This window comes from Myotis nattereri (genome assembly GCF_964212035.1).
Source record: "Myotis nattereri genome assembly, chromosome: 6".
Lineage (NCBI taxonomy): Eukaryota > Metazoa > Chordata > Mammalia > Chiroptera > Vespertilionidae > Myotis > Myotis nattereri.
Genome location: NC_138081.1, coordinates 80,871,088 through 80,890,452, shown reverse-complemented (window position 1 = coordinate 80,890,452; position 19,365 = coordinate 80,871,088). Strand labels below are relative to the sequence as shown.

The 19,365-nt window shown below is 38.4% G+C and overlaps 1 protein-coding gene across 2 annotated transcripts in view; it reads left to right on the top strand.

Moving 5' to 3' along the window:
- The window catches only part of LAMA2 (laminin subunit alpha 2), a 478,805-nt gene that overhangs the window by 352,391 nt on the left and 107,049 nt on the right, over nucleotides 1–19,365 (top strand). For both annotated transcript variants that reach the window (XM_081094172.1, XM_081094171.1), the window contains 3 exons: nucleotides 2,339–2,481; nucleotides 5,781–5,879; nucleotides 17,163–17,274. In XM_081094172.1, coding sequence (XP_080950298.1) covers nucleotides 2,339–2,481; nucleotides 5,781–5,879; nucleotides 17,163–17,274 — 354 coding nt within the window. The remainder of the gene's footprint in view (nucleotides 1–2,338; nucleotides 2,482–5,780; nucleotides 5,880–17,162; nucleotides 17,275–19,365) is intronic.

Here is a 19,365-nt window from a genome sequence, read left to right as displayed (position 1 = left end):
TCCTGAGCACTTGACCTAAATATCCAAGAGCCCCGTAGGGGAAGATGGAGGGAGAAGTGTTCTAAGTAGAGGAGGCAGCAGGCAAGATGATGTCTTCCAAATCCTTGCTCCCTCTAGGATTAGAGTGTACACCCCTAAAGTTTGTCGCCTGGTTCAGTGGTTCTAAACCCTGGCAGCATGATAGAATCATCTGGAATCTTTAAAAAATACAGATGCCTGGGCCTTACCACAGACCCATCAAATCGGATTCTCCAAAGGTGAGAAGGGGATTTACCTATTTTATCAATCCTGAGATCACCCTAATATGCAGCCCAACTTGAGAACCACTGACCTACAGCAGTGCTTTTCAAACATGAGCATGCACAGATCACATGGGCCTGCTTCTAAAATGCAGATTCTGATGCCCCAGCCCCAGGGTGGGTCCAAGATGATCCATTTGTCATAAGCTCCCTGGTGATGCCAATACTGCTGACCGGGTTGCTCCTCCAAGTGTGGTGCATGGATCAGAAGTGTCAGTAGTCACCTGCGAGCGTGGTGGAAAAGCACATTCTCCCTCGGAGAATCAGAAACCAGGTGATTCATTCACCTTGAATAAGAAACCCTGAGGTGTGGGCCAGCCTTCCGTGATTTCAGAAGGTCTTTCAGATGATGCTGAGACCCACTTCAGTGTGAGAACCAGACTGTGTCCTGGTATTTAGACAAAGTCAACTTGGCACCTAACTGTGTTCCAGGTTGTGCTTGTATAATTGTTTCATGTAGACAGGTCTGTGGAGGCTTCTCAAGCACTTGCATTGACCTGAGAGTGTGAAGCCACAGTGCTCTCTTCCTTTCACTCACTTCCCATGCAGAGCAAATTCTCTTTCATTCTGGTTAGAAGAGGAAGAGGTGCAGCCCTCATTCCAGACTTCAGCGCCTGCCTCCAATGCCCCTTGCTTGCAAGGCCCCAGGAGCTTGCAAAGTCCCTGCAGGTGATGCTCCACAGATGCAGGTGTCACCTGTAAGGATATCGTTTATTGAAAGCCCTGCTGGGGCAGTTTAATCCCTAAGAAGGGGTATCGTAACTCACCTCCAACTGCTGTACTGTAAAAAAAAAAATCACCCTCTGTACTGCTTCTCTTTGTTTACAAGCTTCTGTTAATGGTTTTCTCTCCATTAGGCAGCTCAGGGGAGTGCTGTTTAGAGAACTAATTGAATTCTTGACAGTTTTGGGCATGATCCAAAGCTGCTCCAAATATCCATATTATCTACTATGTATTTTTCTCTCATCTAACATTTGTGTAGTTTTGAGACTTCTATCTATAGAATATAAGTTAGAAGTTATAATTATTTACATGAATGTGGAATATGAATATGGCAGGTGAAGAGTAAAATAAATTTTTTGAACTATGTTGAAATTGAATATGTATATTTTTAAATTCTCCAGAAGAATCAATATATTTTAGTTTTATAAATTATACTATTTTTAAGAGATTAATTTGATAATGAAGAAACAATCCATTTTTTCTCTCCACCAACTCTACCACTAGGCCCGTTCCACAACCACCAAATTTGAATAGTCCCCCTTTCTAATCACTGAAAACATTATGAGCAGAACATTAGCACAATTGGTACTTATAAAATGTTTTTTTCTGTCCCTTAGCAATTATTTATCTACCAGACTGAATTAGGTTAATCATCAAAGTAGATATTTCTGGGGCTGCATCTGATCATGGGCAGTATAATGTGCTGAAAGATGAAGAGAAAGGGTTGGCAAAAAAAAAAAAAGTAAATAGGTAAATAAGTATCATTATGAGGGGGAAATGCAAATTATAAAAATAAAAATTCTTTTGCATTTAAAAAAAAATCTTCTCGATATATGTCAAGCTAGCAATTTATACAGTTTTTGGATATGTAATACATGAAGCATGTGGAGACGCAATTGCTATAGATACTCCACAGTGAAGTCTAATGTAGCGTCTCATACATTTGCAAGCATTTTTATTCCCTCGTTACAGATTTTCTCTAGATTGTTCTTGTGGAAATTTCTGGGGCATTATCATGTTATATTTCAAATCTTACTTCTCCTTTAATGCTTCTGCAGTGCACTTGTTTTCCTCAAAATCCATTTGGTTCCTCAGTTTCTATCAGGTTCTGGGCGGCAGGTATGTTTGCTCATTTATTGTTCTTTTTATCTTTTTTCAACAGTCATTCATTCGAAAGTGTTAATTACCTGAGATGAGTAGCATCATCTTTCACAGAATTATACTTGGGCCATAACATATGTCAGAGCTGAAATCTTGGAACCTCTGCCTGTGACACTTCGCAGAAGTAAATGGTCTCCATTGCTCCCCTTTTGCAGTTTGTGGCGATGAATGCACGGGCCTGCTTCTCGGCGACTTGGCTCGTCTGGAGCAGATGGCCACGAGCATCAACCTCACGGGCCCGCTGCCTGCTCCCTATAAGATGCTGTACGATCTGGAAAATAGGACCCAGGAACTAAAGGTAGGTTGGAGTGGGAACAGCAAGAGCCAGGGAAAAGATGACAGAAGCCGCGATATAATTGGTAAATGTTCTTTCCATTACCTTGAATCGAGGCAAGCAGCTGTTAGGGACATGCAGAAGCTGTCTTAACCAGTGTTTTTCAAACCTGAGAACTAGAATACACAAATGACTGTTAAGGAAAAGAGGTGCATGTCCCCCCAGTGTTTGGCTTAAATTACTTTTATTATGTTTCTTAAATATGTGCAAACATAAAATCGGGTATGAACGCCTTATACTTATAGCTCCATAATACAAAACACACTAATTCTTACAAAAGCCTCAAAAGCCAATAAAATTCAAATTAAAAGCATTAATATAAAATAACAGATAATTTTTACTAAAAGCAAGTTGCTGCAGGCAACAAGATCATGCGGACTGCTTCCACATGGGCACACATCATGCAGTAACCACGGCTCCCTCCCACCTCCCACAGTTTGAACTGGAGAGCCCCTTGCATGGGGTCCTAAAATGGCACTTGGCATCACTTGACAAGTCTGAATGTTTTATGTGCTCAGTCTGCCATATGCTTGACCCTGCATGCGGATGTAGGCACTGAGGTCGAGTGGTCCTTCATCTCTCAGGTACCCAGCCTGGGTTCCAGAAATCCTTACATTTCAGTTTCATATCGAAATGCAAACATAAGATTAAAACTTTGTGCTAGAGAACAGGTAGACCTTTGAAAGTACTTCAATAAGAACTAATTTGAAAAACACTATTCTAAAACATCATTAAAACTTTCAGTATTTAGTGGAATAGGAGAAATAAAATGTTAAGGAAATTGAGGTTCATCTGATGAAAAAAGATGAACGAAAGGGGACTACATATACACGTTTGGTCAATTATCAGATATTTTTTGAGTACTGCACTTGGCTCCCTGGGGGTTTCATGACTCCTAGAATGTTCTCAAGAAGCTTAGAGTCTATGGTTTTAAAAAAAAATAATTAACCAATATAATGAAACAATTAGCAAAAGTACCTAATTAACATGTGCTTAATAAAAATTTAACGTACAATAGAGTACAAAGATTGGCAAAATGGGTAAGATTCCGAGTAACCAGGGAATGCATTATTAATGAGAGTGTAATTTGTGTTGGAAAATGAAGCATAGACATAATTTTAATAGGCAGAGGAATACTGGTGAGGACTGGAGGGAAAAATGTAAGATTAATTTAGTAGGCACTGGCAGAGTCTCTTTTGGGGAATGTGTTTTTCAATTTAGATCATGGCCTTTAAGGTAAATGTTATTATCCCTGTTTTCCAGAAGGAACCAATAACAATGATAGCAAGAATAACTGACAATTATTGACAAATATCTCTGTAGTAGGCAATTGACCAGCCTTGCTGGTCATATTATCCATAAATCTTAAAGAAACTCCAAGAAGTAGGAAAGGAGGACTATATCATCTATACTTTTTTCAGGTAGGGAAACTGAGGCCCAGAGAAGTTACATGTGAGACCCAAGGTCACATGGCCAGTAGGCATAGAGCTTGGATTTGAATGGAGGCTGTATTACTTTAGTGAGGAGGAAGCCACCTTTGCAAATTTCAGAGAGAAAATAACTCACTTGGGGGAACTCATTCCACCATAGGTGAGGTCTCCCTGACCCCATACAAACTCTTGCCACCTAATTTGAGAGAGCCACATAAGCAGAGGCAGTGTGAATTAGCAAAGCCTGTAAGACAGACATTAGGAGTCAGGCCTACCAATAAAAGATAATGCTTAAGACTTGAGTGGGGCACGTTGATATAAAGGACAACCTTGAAAGCCAGGCAGAGGGATCTGAGTTTACCTTGGTGGCCCAGTATTCAGGAAATGGGAAGAGTTTTAATAGAGAAGATACTCACCAGTTATTTTTCTTATACATGGAGTGAATACAAAGAACATTAAGCTAGAAAAGCAAATACATAATTTTTAAAAAATTATACTTAAGCCATGGATGAAGTACTAAAGGGCCCTATGAAGGATCTTAATTTGCAGCCATGATCTAAGCCAGGGGATTTAGTTAGCTACTTCCTTAAGGCTGGGTGTTGGTCAAAATGACCTTGATTTTCCTTAAATTCCAATCTTTCTTGATTCTGTGTTTGAGTTCTTATTCCATAATCCACTTATTATCTGGATACTTGGGATCCCATTTTGATATTTTTAAACCTTAAGCAAGTTATTTACCATCTTTGTTTGGTTCCTTTAGCTGTGTTAATGCTCCCTGGGTTCCAGCCAGAGACTACCCGAAATGCACATTTTATGGTCCAAACCTGGGTTTACTAATTCTTTGCAACAAGGGATACTGCACACCATAGGGAATTTGCGGTATCTCAATAAGAAGGCATTAGAAATAACTTGGACTATTTAATTATTAGTAGTACTAGGGTTTGTGCCAGGCAATTTGGGGCAGGTTCAAGGAAGTGGGACTTTGTGCTGGATTGGGGGCTATTAGGAAGTGGAAGTAATCCCATACTTGAGTATTCTAATGAATCTTATCTAGAAGAAAGGAAGAACAAAGGGAGGCTAAAGCTCTGATCAGAAAGGAGGCAGTGGTCACTCCCATCAGCCAGAAAGTGGGATTTGGGTACTTCTGTGGTCTGTACAGAGACCACGGTTTTGTCTGTGCTTAGACAAGATTATGGAGTGGTCTTATTTTGTTTCATTCATCACTGTCACAGCATGCCCCTGTCTAACGCTAGCATCTTATGAGATTGATTATGTTCAATGGGAGAAGAAAATGGCCTTGTTGTGAGAGCCAGGCCAGCTCCTACCAACACTCAGGTCAGGCCAGTTAGTCAGTGGCTGGCCAGTTCCCTCGGTCAAGGACTCCCGTCCCCTTTTTAACCTGTAAATGGATTCTTGGTTGATTGAAATGTGAGCTTTAAAAATTCAGCCTTCATCTTGACTCTCCCCTTTACTGGCTATGTGATCTTGTGTAAGTTTTTGACTTTCTTCAAACTACAGTTTCCTCCTACACAAAATGAAATAACACTTATATCATAGTACTGACATAAGAATTAAGTGAAGGGAACAAAAACAAAACAAAACAAAAAAGCCTGAAACATAGTAATTTCTCAGTAAAATTACTTCAATTTGTAGTATTTGCCAGAATATCCTACACATATACATACTCAATTGAAATGGTTTCTTTCTCTTTGCTTCAAAGGTGAGAAGGCTAAGTTTTTTGTATATAAAGGGAAATGTTCTGTTAAATGTTCAAGCTCATGATCACTGGAAAAGCACTTACTAAAATGTGTAAATGAATGAAATCTTTTTCAGCACTTGCTCTCACCTCAGAGGGCGCCAGAGAGGCTCATTCAGTTGGCAGAAGGCAATCTGAATACACTGGTGACAGAAATGAATGAGCTTCTGACCAGGGTAAGTTGGCAAAATCCTAAATCTTCTTAAAACAGATAGATCATATCAATCAAGGAAAATTACTTCAAAGTTCTGAAATGCAAATCTTGTTCTTCTGAATTCCCATTTTGGTGCATGAAATATATGTACTTTTGAATTGTTACTTTTGTCTCAAGTAAAACCTGAGAACCCAGAAGCACACAAAAAGTTGGGATACTTGTGAAGTGTCAAGAGCAATAGCTAAAAATACCAGAATGGCGGCATTATTTTGAAAACTCTATCTAGTAGATTCCATGGTAAAGTTCTTTTTTTCTTTATCAGTTCTGAATTTCAAAAGCACTGTCTTTGCCTATGTAAGGAAAAAAGAAAAACAAATGAAAATACTTGTAGCCTCTTTGATCTCCTCATGGGATTTTTGCATTTGTATAGAAATGCAGTCTATATCAGTATTCCCACACAAAAGGAAAATCTTCTTTATTGTGAAAATTCAAAGCATTTAAGACATCTTTTAGAATCAGAATGTAAAGTCCATGTTGCTTTTATCAGACTCAATACTGCGAGAGGGCTTAAGTTCTTTTTGCTGGTAGAGAATGAGTAAAACAACATAAAGTTCGCCATCTTGTGGCCAGAAAAATGCATGAACAGGAAAACTGGCCTGTAACTTAGGGATCCAGTGTGATTACCTATGAACGTTAAATGACAAAGGATATTGGTGCAAGAAGGTTTTTACAGATTATTTAGTCCATTTTTTTAAAGAAGATATACCTCAGGCCATACAGGGAAGTGAATTATTAATGGTCATGCATACAGTTCTCTAAACCCAGGTGTTATCAGTGGAAATGGATGTCCTCTTCCCCACAGGGTGCTAAGGGTGGGGTCCTTACAATCCTCTATAATAATAAAAGCGTAATATGCTAATTAGACTGGATGTTTTTCTGGACCAAGCCCCGGAGGATGGGGGCGAGGCAGAGTCCGAGGCAGAGGCCGCTGCGGCGGCCAGGGGCAGAGCCCCTTGCAGAATTTCCTGCATCGGTCCTCTAGTATCTCTAGAAAAAGGATTTTCCAAGACTTGCATAGGAGGATGAGTGATTTTTATTTACATGGAATTACATCCCTGGGTTCCCAAAGTCCCATTTCCCTTAACCCAGTCCTGGAAGATGTGCAGCTGGGGGTTCAGCAGAGCTAGGAGCAAAACCAGTGTCCAAAGTGTTCTTTCCATGGTGGAGTTGGGTTCAGTTTAGCATTAGGCTAGTTGCAGTCTATCAGTCCATTGTGTGGCGTCCACATGGCTCTGAGCCATGTGGGTGAATGCAGCAGAGCCAAGAGAGTGCCCCCTACAACAAGAAAGCCAGGAGCCAAGAGGGCAAGAGAGTTAGAGCTTCTTTGTTCAGGGGATTAAATACCTCAAATCTTCCCATGTTTGCAGTGGCCATGCCTACTCTGGCCAATGATCTGTTCCCAGGTGTGACTAACAGACAAGTACCTTTCCTATTCACCCAAACTTTACTGTGCTTGTGTGTATTCTCCTCTCTGTGGGGAGTGGACTGGTGGCTTCCCGGGGAGTGTTAAACTGCAGCTTCCTGTCAGCTCCGCATAATGGCATGCCTACAATATTTGTCCTGCCCTTTTCTCCTCTCCAGTTACTCATAAGAAGGTTAGTTGCAATAGTCTCATTTCACAACGGTATGATAGGGACCTAAGTAGGCCCAGTACCAGCTTCCCACTGGCCCAGTACTGTTTCCGCCTCACCTGATGCAGTTTAGAAAAATTTCCACAGAGAAATCAAATGGGCTTCTAAACAAAAAATCTTCTAAACAAAATATGCTAAACCAGGGCCCTGATGTTACAAATAGCATACGAAATGCTTTTTCATAATCTCATATCAGTAATGTGGAATGTGCAAATACAAAAGAGAGTTTCTTGCCAAATGTAGTTAGACATTAATTAGGGTGATGAGTATATTTATCTCATATTAATTTAATATTTGATGATTTTGTATTTGCTATGTGAACACAACTAAATAAATTTTAAACAGATCATAAGCAGTGTAAACTCGATTCAACAAGCACATACAGTATGAATATTCACCACATGCAAAGCCAAGCTAGGTGTTGGCAGATGAAAGATACAAATGAGGCTCAGCCTCTTTCTTCAAGGAGCTTGCCGTGTTGTATGTGTGTGTTGTGTATGAAAGCATTTAGATGTGTGGAACAACTGCAAGTAAATATACAATAAAACTTGAAATAAAATAAAGAGATGTACCTGAGAAATACATACATAAGAAATAACTTAATCTTGATAAAGGTAATTAGGGAAAATTCCATGGAACAGGTGGCATTTTATTCATTCATTGAATGAATACTTATTGAGAGTCTACCATGTTCTAGACACTGAGACAGTATGACAGATGCTGGGGATAGAGGTATAAGCAAAACTGACACCTCATTGTCCTCATTGAGCTGATTCACTCTAATTATCTCAGCATACAGACACAAGAAACATTCAGCGGTTCTCAACCTGTGGGTCGCGGACCCTTTCACAGGGGTCGCCTAAGACCATCGGAAAACACATATATAATTACATATTGCTTTTTTGATTAATCACTATGCTTTAATCATGTTCAATTTGTAACAATGAAAGTACATCCTGCATATCAGATATTTACATTATGATTCATAACAGTAGCAAAATTACAGTTATGAAGTAGCAACGAAAATAATGTTATGGTTGGGGGTCACCACAACATGAGGAACTGTATTAAAGGGTTGCGGCATTAGGAAGGTTGAGAACCACTGCTCTAGGAGAATCAGATCTTCATTATGTCTTAACTTTCATCCTTGCATTTTTCCAGCAGACTCTCCCACTCTACATTTTTAAGATAGACATTCTATTATAGAGAAGTTTAAGAGTCAAGGCAAAATTGATTGTAAATTACCAAAAGTTCCCATATACCCCCGCCCCTACACAAGCATAGCCTCCCCCTTACCAACATCCCTCACCAGAGTCACACAATTGTTACAACAGATGAACCTATGTTAACAAATCATCATCAACTCAAAGTCCATAGTTTACTTTAGTGTTTGCTCTTGGTGCTGTACATTCTAGGGGTTTTGAAAAAGTTTAATAACATGTCTCCACCATTACAGTATCATACTGGTAGAGTAGTTTCATTGACCTCAAAAACCTCAATTCTCCACCTGTTCATTCTTCCCTCCTCCCTAACCCCTGGCAACCACTGACCTTTTTCCTGTCTCTATAATTTTGCCTTGACTTCAGTAAAATGGAAGTTATACAGCTTGTAGCCTTTTAGGATTGGCTTCTTTCTCTTAGTAATATTACATTTAAGGTTCTTTCATGTTTTTTCATGTCTCTGAAATTGGTGGGGATCTCTCCTTGTACCCACTGGTTGCTGGTGTGGGTGGGCTTCTTGTGATATCATGAGAGAAAGAATTTTCTGAGACTCACCTGGGAGCATGAGTGGTTTTTATTTGCATGGAATTAAACCCGAGTTTCCAAGCTCGTATTTCCCTTCCCCCCATCATAGAAGCGTAGCTGTGTCTTCAGTAGAGCTACGATTGAAGGTGCCGTTCAGTTTCCATTCCATGTCTGCACAGTCTAATCCAGCATCAGGCTATCTTAGCTTGTGTTCCCCACTGCAGCCCATCAGCCCATTGCATGTGGGGTCTTCAGGGCCACATGTCTACGGAGGGAACACAGGCAGGAGCAGAGCCAAAAGAACCAGAGAACCAAGAGAACCGACTTCTCTGTTTGGGGATTATGTATCCCCAAATCTTTATGGGTTTTTAGTGGGCTGACCCCTACCCCATTATCTTTATTCCCATTGATCGGCAGCAAGCACCTTCCCTATGTCACCCCAACTTCACTGTGCATGCCCCTCACCTTCCCTTTTGTCTGGTCCCTTCCCCCAGTATTCTCCAGAGAATGGACCAATGGTTCCCTGGGGAGTAGCTTCCTGGTGAAGCTGCCAAGATGGCCATGCCTATAATGTCTGGCTTTCCCCTTTGCTCCTTTCCTATTATTAATAATTAGATAATTACAATGTTATCAGCTTTCTAGTTCTTTTTTTTATAGCAATGAATAATATTTTCCTTTGTCTGACTGTACCACAGTTTATTTACCTATATACCTACTGTGAAAGACATTTTGGTTGTTCCCAAATTTTGGCAATAAAGCCACTATAAACATCCAAGTACAAAAGTTTTCAATTAATCTGTATAAATACCAAGGAGCACAATAGCTAGATCATATGGTAAGAGTATGTTTAGTTTTGCAAGACATCACCAAACTATTTTCCAAAGTGGTTGTACTATTTTGCATTCCCACCAGCAATAAATAAGAGTACCTATTGCTCCACATCCTCACCAACATTTGGTGTTGTCAGTGTTTTGAATTTTGGCCATTCTAATAGGTGCATAGTAGTATCTCATCATTGTTTTAATTTACAATTTCCTAATGAGATGTAATATTGAGAATTTTTAAAATATACTTATTTATCATCTATGTCTTCTTTGATGAGATGTCTGTTCAGGTCTTGCTACAAATGAATGTTTGTGTCCCCTCAAAACCCCCAAGGTGATGATATTAGTAGGCGAGGTCTTTGGGAGGTGATTAGGTCATGAGGTTGAAGCCCGCATGAATGGAATTAGTGCCTTTACAAAAGGGACCCCAGAGAAGTTATTGACCCCTCCTTGCCTTGTGAGGACACAGTACACAGATACTGTCTATGAACCAGAAAGCAGGCTCCCATCAGACCCTGAGTCTTCTGGGGAATTGATCCTGCACTTCTAAGTCTCCAGAACTGTGAGAAATAAATTTCTGCTCATTATAATGGCATGTTGTTACAATAACTCAAAGGAACAAAAACAAGTTTTTTTTCCTCATTTTTTACTTAGGTTGTTTGTTTTCTTATTAAGTTTTAAGAGTTCATTATACATATTGGATATTTTATCGGGAATGTCTTTTGCAAATATCTTCCCCTAGTCTGTATCTTGCTTTCTCATTCTCTTGACAGTGTGCTTCATAGCACAGCCTTACTAATCTTCAGTTACTTCATCCCACCACAAAGTCTTTCCACACATATTTTCTTTAGCCTTGAAGTAAACTACCTCCTCCTACATCTTGTCTGCTTCTGTTAATTCAATTTCACTTTTCAAGCCTTAGCTCATGGAAGCCTGCCTTATGCGAGCCCTCTGTAACGTTCTAGGTCTGATGAGATTTTTTCTATAATTGCCTTCTACAACTGTGTTTTCTCTTCAGTTTATATTTTTAAATTTATTTTCATGATCATTTGACAAATACCTTTCTGCCCCATCAGACCATTTGCTCCAAATGGACAGGAAATGTATCTTTTCTCACCACAGTATCACCAATACCATTCACATAGTAGGTGTTCAGTTAATATTTGTTAAATTAAGTAATTAACTAATTTGAATAATTTAAATAATAGCATTCAAACAACCAGATGAAAGGTAGAGAAACCCAAAAATAAGTACTGATTTTAAATTTCTCTAAAGTATACTGAAATTGGGAATATATTTACAATTCTATTGAATTGGATTTTTTTTCTTTAATAAACATTTTTTAAATGTTTATTCTACAAGAGGAGAATGTTATTTATGTGTTAGACTGATTATGTAAAATATCAAAGTTTAGCTTTATTTACTTTGTCTTTTACTACTTATGTACAATTTAAAAGCAAATTTAAATGAAGATTGTACATTTCTAAAATGATTAAGTGAGTTTTTAAATGATTTAAATATCAATGATATATGTTTACAGTACCTTGTTTATAGTTTTAAAAGGTTTAAGTTGCCAAGAACCTTTTTTATAATTTCTGCTATTATATTTTAAAAGAGAGAGAGAGCGAGGATATACAATAAATCATACTTGTTTGATTCGGAACTTTCAAAATTGACACCTGCAATATTTAGAGGGAAATTCCACATGGAACTGACTTATTATCATTCCACAGGGTCAGTTGGCTGCTCCCTGTGTCTTTCCTTGTGTGTCTATCCTAGCAGCATGCCTGAGGAGCACTTCACTGACATACACTGAACTGGTAGTTTTTGAAGATGACCCTTGAGAATAGCACATAAATGATTAGATCTGAAATTTAATTTTAGTGGGAAATCCACATAAGCCTGTAAATGCAAAAATGGATGGCATCTAAGCAATGTTGTCCATTCAGTAGTTAGATTTTCCCCATTAGATTCTAGTTTTAACATAAAGAAGGCAGAAAATGAGAGACGCTAGTAATATCCAACCAAGAAAATGATGTGCAGATTTCAGGAGGCACAGTGAGAACTACTCAAGCTAAAGCAAGAAAGTAACAGCTACATTGTTCAGAAGCAAATGAATGTGCGCCTAATGGTAATGCATGCTGCCTAGAGAGAAATACTCCAGAAAAAAAAAAATAAAAGAAAAACATACCTATTTGAGTAAGCTTGAATGTAAAGAAGAAAAGGTAATCAAAAGGAAGACAGATATGTACAAAGTACTGCATAAGGCATCATTTACAACAGAACACTAGAAAGATTATAGGACAGAGGTAAGAGGTTGTGAAAATAAGAAAATCAAAGCTAAAGAATGAAAGGAAGATTGTACAGCATATTAAGATAAATGATAAGACATTTGTCAAATACTCAAAGGACAAGATAATAGTGAATAAGAGGAAAGATGATTAAGGGATGGCGATGGTAATTTAATAAAACACAAGAAGAGCCAAACTGTGCCAGACAGATAGCTCCTATCATGTACTATTTAACATTCATCTGTAACATTATCAATAGCCTTTCCTGGGTGAAACTGACTTTTGTGGATTTCACGTTTTCACAGTGATCCCACTATCTATCACCACTCTTCATTTGTCAGTGCATTTGTCATAGGCTTTCCTTATGGAGTCTCTCATGGGTGGTTTTGACAAGGGTGACTCTTCAACTAAATTACTGTGTAATGAGACATGATACTTAAAATATATATCTACATGCTGTTCTGATATGGATTTTTAAATGTTAATTTACTTAAACCTAAAGCTTTATGCACATAAAGTTGTGCATACATTACAGTGGTTCTCAACCTTCCTAATGCAACGACCCTTTAATACAGTTCCTCATGTTGTGATGACCCCCAACCATAAAATTATTTTCGTTGCTGATTCATAACTGTAATTTTGCTACTGTTATGAATCATAATGTAAATATCTGATATGCTATATGTGTTTTTCGATGGTCGCGACCCACAGGTTGAGAACCACTGCATTAGAGCAATGTCTCTCTTCCCACCCAGAATGTTCCACTTTTTCTGTGTTTTCCTAATGTTCCTGGATGTTTGATACAGACAGAATATTTAAGGGGAAATTCTGTCAGAAAAATGTGTGTTTTGTCCTCCATTCCCTGTGTGTAAGTTTAGATAAGTCACTTAACCTCTCATATCTTTATTTTAACCAGGGATCATGCCTTCTTCTATGTATCCCTAAAATCAGGAAAAGTAAATGAGACAATTGAGAGTACTGTAAGCCCATCTGAACACACATATCAATCTGGGGTATAGCTGAGCATGACTGGATCACCCATCGTTTAGAGTGTTAATACCATAAGTCAATGCCTTTTGGTACAGGAACCTCATACCGCCCCCCCAAACCCCCTTTTAGACAGCATCCAAGAGAGGCAGCTCTTCTTGTCTATGCAGAGGGAAAGTCGCCTTCTTTCTCAGTGAGCACTGTGCTGGCCCTGATCAGTCCTGCCCCCCCTAACCCCTGCCCCCATCCACACCCACCAGCAGGGTACCCAGTGTATAATCACAGGGTCGTTTTGAATTACCATGAAGCCAGTGACTAGAATGCAGTGTGTTGGAAACTGAAGGCTCTCAGGCCTGGCTCTCCTCTTAAGCACTGAGCTACACAGCTCTTTAGCAGCAGCTTTTTCTGAGGCTCTGAAAAACGCCCATAACACTGCCCAGCCATCCACATTCACTGGCAAGCACAGCACCAGGCATATGGCCAGTTTGAATGGTATTGAAAAGGCATATGGAGAGAGATTTTATTTTCCATCAACAGGCTTTAGAATATCAAAGGGATAGTTGATTTGATTATCATTATATCGGCCAAGCACACAACATCATTGACCTTCTATAATTTGCCAGACACTACACCTGGCACTCCGAGGAACAAAGAGAGGTAAGACATAGCCCCAGCCCCCAAAGATAAAGGTTAGATAGATATGGAAAAATACCTAACAAAATAATTACTCAAAATAGTCATGAATGGTGGTAATGATCATTGTGTTTGAACATCTAAGAAAGAGGAGCTTGGGCAAATAGTCAGGGATGGCTTCACAGAGCAGGTGATGTTGGAACTGAATCTCGAAGGCTGGATTTATTTTGGATAATTGGAGAGGAGTTAAGCAGCCACAGTATGAACAAAAGCTCTTTACAGGAATGTTCATAGAAAGGTAGGCAATAAGGATGGTAATAAGGTTGGCAAGATTAGTTAAGAAAGTAACATTAGTCAATATATTTAACAACATTCACTCAATATTTGTATAAGGTAGGCATCATACTAGGAAATAGATATAAGTGATGAGCAAAATAAACCAAGTTCTTGCCCTCTTAGAGCTTACTGTATAGTCAGAGAGGTAGCCAATAAACGGGTAAGCCAACACATAAATAAGTAATTCTACAGTGCAGTGCTATGAAGGAAATGTTTTGCTGCAGGAAGTACAGAAATCTAGATAGGTGCCCTGGAAACGGCCACACCAAGAAGAGATACTTATTAAACTGAACCAATGGATGACAGGGATCCAGTCACTGAAAGCATAGAGGAAAAGCTCCTTCCAGGCAAAGACAACAGGATACAACTAAGCCCTAAGAAGGGAGGAGTTTGACAAATTTCATATACTACAAGGAAGCCAGGGAAGTTGATTGCATAGGGTCTTATTTATAACTCTTTTAACTTGTTTCTGAGCACGTGCCATGTGGAATTATTATTTTAATATCAGAGTTTATTAATGATGATGCTTACACCTTACTGTATAAACTAATTAGGTAAGTAGAAGTCAAGGCAATGAATACTATCTTGATTATCCAGAACTTAAAATGGACAGTGTATCAATACACATGTATTTTCAAAAAATTCGATTCTTTGAACAATTAAGAATTGTTAAACTCAAATGTACAAATATTTATGTAAATTATGATATTTTGGTAATATAGGTAAGATGTTGATAAAGAAAAAAATTAAAGTTCAAATTACATTTTATCTATAGTAAGAGATTCTAGTGTTGGTGATGCATTAATTCTTATGAGATATTATAAGATGACCATAATGTAGGTCAACTCCCATGTTATAATGTTCTATGACATGTGAAAATAGGAGTGATATCATAAAGTACAGCCAAGTCCAGACTAGAGAAACATCTAAAGCAGTTTAGACAACCAACATCTTATGCTGTTGGCCTTCGTAATTCAAAAACATTTAAAAAATTATACCTGTGTATGTATGTGTGGTGTGAGTGTGTAAGAAGTTTTTTGACCCATCTGAGCCTTGAATCTAAAAGCTAAAATAATTTCATTATTAATGTTTTAGGAGTTAATCCAGAGAATTTAATACATTGACCAACACCCTCCAAATCATTGGGTATATATACTGCAAACTGTCAAGAGGAATTTCCAAAGCTCCCAATGGATTCTTATCCTTGGTTAAAAAGATGATAATAGTTGGATTTTATATGCTATCATTTTTGCAAAACTTTTTTTTAAATTTACTAAAGTACACTTTATCTGTGTGTGTGTGTGTGTGTGTGTGTGTGTGTGTGTAGGGGGTTGTTTGTTTGTTTTTGTTAATCCTCACCTGAGGATATTTTTCGGTTGATTTTTAGAGAGAGTAGAAGGGAGGGGGAGAGAGAGATAAAAACATTGATGTGAGAGAGACATATCGATTGGTTGCCTCATGCACATGCCCCAACCAGGACTGGGAATCCAGCCTGCAACCGAGGTATGTGCCCTTGACAGGAATTGAACCGGGTATCCCTCAGTTCTCCAGCCAATGCTCTACCCACTGAGCCAAACCAGCTAGGGCAATTTTTTTCAAAACTTTGAGAACTTTCATAAATTAAACCTCTTACTGTCCCTGGGAAATCACAAAATGCAAGCAATTTCTGTAGCTTCTCTAACCATGTTCTGTGCTGGCCAGACATTTAGTTCTATTTAAAAATCCACTTTAATATTTTTAAAAATGTGTTTTCTTTGAGCATCTAGAATGCAAGCACTCTGGTACAAGATTTTAGAGCAATAATATAACTCTGCCAACTGGGACCTTATTCAAATTATTTTGAGGCAGTTTGTGATTCTTTGATTCATTAACTATAGTTAGATTATTTCAATCTCTTTATTTAAAAAGAAGTCCTATTTATTACCATGTGCATACACATAAAAAATAAACTGTAAACCTATTTTAAGTTCCTCTAAATCTTGTAGTATCTTTAAAGAAACTTTTAATGTAACACATGCCATTTTTATTTGGCTAAAAATGGTATATCTTAACTATGAATACATGAAATTGATTCCATTGTGTCTAAATAGTATCTTTAAGTGTGAATAAGGTGAAACTGTATGCGGATTCTCTTTGGGAGGTGAGGCTGTTTTGGGGTTCTGTTTTATTTTGTTGACAGTAATGTATGGTTCTGTGATTAACACCCATCTTTTTTGGTGATGACATATGGGAAAAGTTAGCATTTACTCTGCTTTAATGTTTTACTGGCATCTTTAGAGTGTTATCAAACAAGCATTTACTACTTAGTACCTAAGCATTTCCCCCACTTTGTTTCTTTAATTAACGTATTGATTTAAACCGAATCTATAGGATCAAGCTGATTGAGACAGACTGCCTGGGCCTCCGTTATTGCTACACTCCACACTTTTTCAGTAAATAAAATATGGATAAAACTGAAACATATAGAGACTGAGGAATTCATTAAAGACTTTTGGCAACAATATCTTAAAAATATTTCAAAAATAATTGTGCTTGATCGCTTCTTCTGTGCCATTGCCTGTAACGAGGGTTTTAAAAAGACCAAATACAGCTCTCTGATTCCCATTTAATGGAAGAAGTAATAAAGTTTAATTGTATATTTGAGCACAGTGCGTCACTTCCAGTACATCTGATCAATAATTCATTGATTGCCTTTGGCTCAAAGTAATATCTGAAAGAAAACGTAGCCAGAGGGAGTTTATCTAACAGTAGCTTCATCATCTCTATTAATTATGCTTTTCCCGAATTTGGATCATTAGGCTACCAAAGTGACAGCAGATGGCGAGCAAACTGGACAGGATGCTGAGAGGACCAGCAGAAGAGCGAATTCCTTAGGAGATTTCATTAAGGGACTTGTCCGGGATGCAGAAGGTATGACAAAGGCCACAATGGAATCATGATTTCTCCCAACAAAAAAACAGAAAGAGGGATTATACGGGACTGAAATTTCTCTAGCAAGAGATGTCGCTTCTAAATTTGAGAGTTGGATTTTAAAAAGTATGTCAGTCAAGTTATTCAAGGGCATTATCTTCTGAGTGTTAAATAGTGACAACAGCCCATAAATTAGTCTTTATGAGTGCAGATAGAAGTAAATTGAAGGTACTCCTTTAGGAATGCTTCACATTTTAAGGAGTGGCCATGATGATTACATAACTAATGGGCAAATTATGCTTTGCTGTTGTTTGTATTCAAATCTAGTTAAAAGATGCTTAATTTTTTAAGCTAATTTTGTCAATCTGCTTGGAACATTAAAGCAGCACTTAAATTTCTCAGAATGCCTTTAAAAACACTTGGTGTGGTTTTAATGAACATCTGTTGTGGGGCCTCAGAGGTGCTGCCTTCCCTGGAACCGCAGTGCATTTAGCCCACAGTTCTCTCTCTAGGAGTTAGTTCTTGGCATCTGCCAATCTGATGGAGAATCAAAGTGCTTTGGGCAAGAGCCCGGATTGAGATAATCTTAAAGAAAACAACTAGTAAAAAACTAAAAAGACCACTAGTTCTAAAATATCTATCAATATACACTAAACAAGCACTTATGTTTAGAAAGTAGAAAAGGGCTTGGATTATTTTTGTGGTTTTGCTTTTAGGAAACGTTTTTATTGCTCTACAGTGCTCTGCATTTTAGGTAGTTTTCTTTGTAAGACAGCCATGAAGGCAGGCAGCCCATGAGATAAGCCTTCAAGGCAGATCCTGGCAGGTCATACTTGGGAATCACTGGCCCACACGAGACAGAAACTCCCAACGATTCCCCACTGCTAGAAGCAACAGCATCTTAATCTGAGGCTTAATCTGAGGCAAAACATGTCAGGATCTGAAAATGAAATTGCTCAACTGGAAAAATCTCAGGTAACTCCTGTGGTTAATCCTCTGCCTGATGAAGTTGTTGTGCTTTTCCTGGTTCCATTTTTCATTAATGCTACTTGAAGTATCTATCTCCCAACAATGAAATATATATAGTATATCCCAGTGCAGATACAGCTATTTCACTGTGCCTGGGTCTCTGAAGGCACTTATCAATACTCCACAAACTTTCCTTTTCCTTCTGTCTCAATCTCAAACACTCAACACCCAGAAGCCTGTCCTGGGAACCGACTTTTATCATTTCAATCAAACATTGGTGCCTAAGAATGAACGTTAATGCATGTATCAATACTGATTACTTCTCTACCTTGTTCCCCCAACCTCCCAGTTTGTGCACCATATAAAGGCCACCAGCAGGGGGCGGAGTGAAAATGATATTTACCCCAGGCTTTGCTCACCATCCACAAGCTATCCATGGGGAAAAGGGCTCAGTGTCATCAAAGGTGTCTCCCATGCCCTAAATTGGGCATCAGTCAGGCAGTCTGGTTGTGGCTGTCTAACTGGGGCCCCTTTTTCTAATTCACATGAAGTGCCGTGTGGGATAGCCATGAGCCTGTACTTGAGGAATATGTGAACACTGCTCTCTTCTTCCAGCAGCTACTAATATCAATGGTTACAAAAACCATGACCATAGCCCTTCATAAAAGAACTTTGGCAGAACTGATCCAACTGTTAACATTTCATGAAAACTTAAATTTGAATATCCTAGAGTTAAACTGAATCCTGACTGAGATGTATATATGTACTTGATAGTTTAGGGTTTTTTTTTTAAAAAAAAGAAAAGGAAAGTTATCAAAAGTTGTAAGTGGGTGATACAACATATCCACACCCTTTTGTTCTCTTACGATGATAATAATTGGAATAATCATCAGTACTCTTAGGGTTTTTTAGTGGCAGTAAATGGCTGTGGGAGAAGTGAATGCTTCGGCCTGGCCTTATCTTTTTCAGTTTCATTTTTAGATGGAATACCTTACTCATCCTATCTTCTACCATAAGACATGGCCTCTTCACAGATAATCAATCTCTATTAATCTAAGGCATTCCTAACTCAGTATAATTTTTAAAGTGTGCTAAGCTATGACTTCTGATTAGTTCATGAAT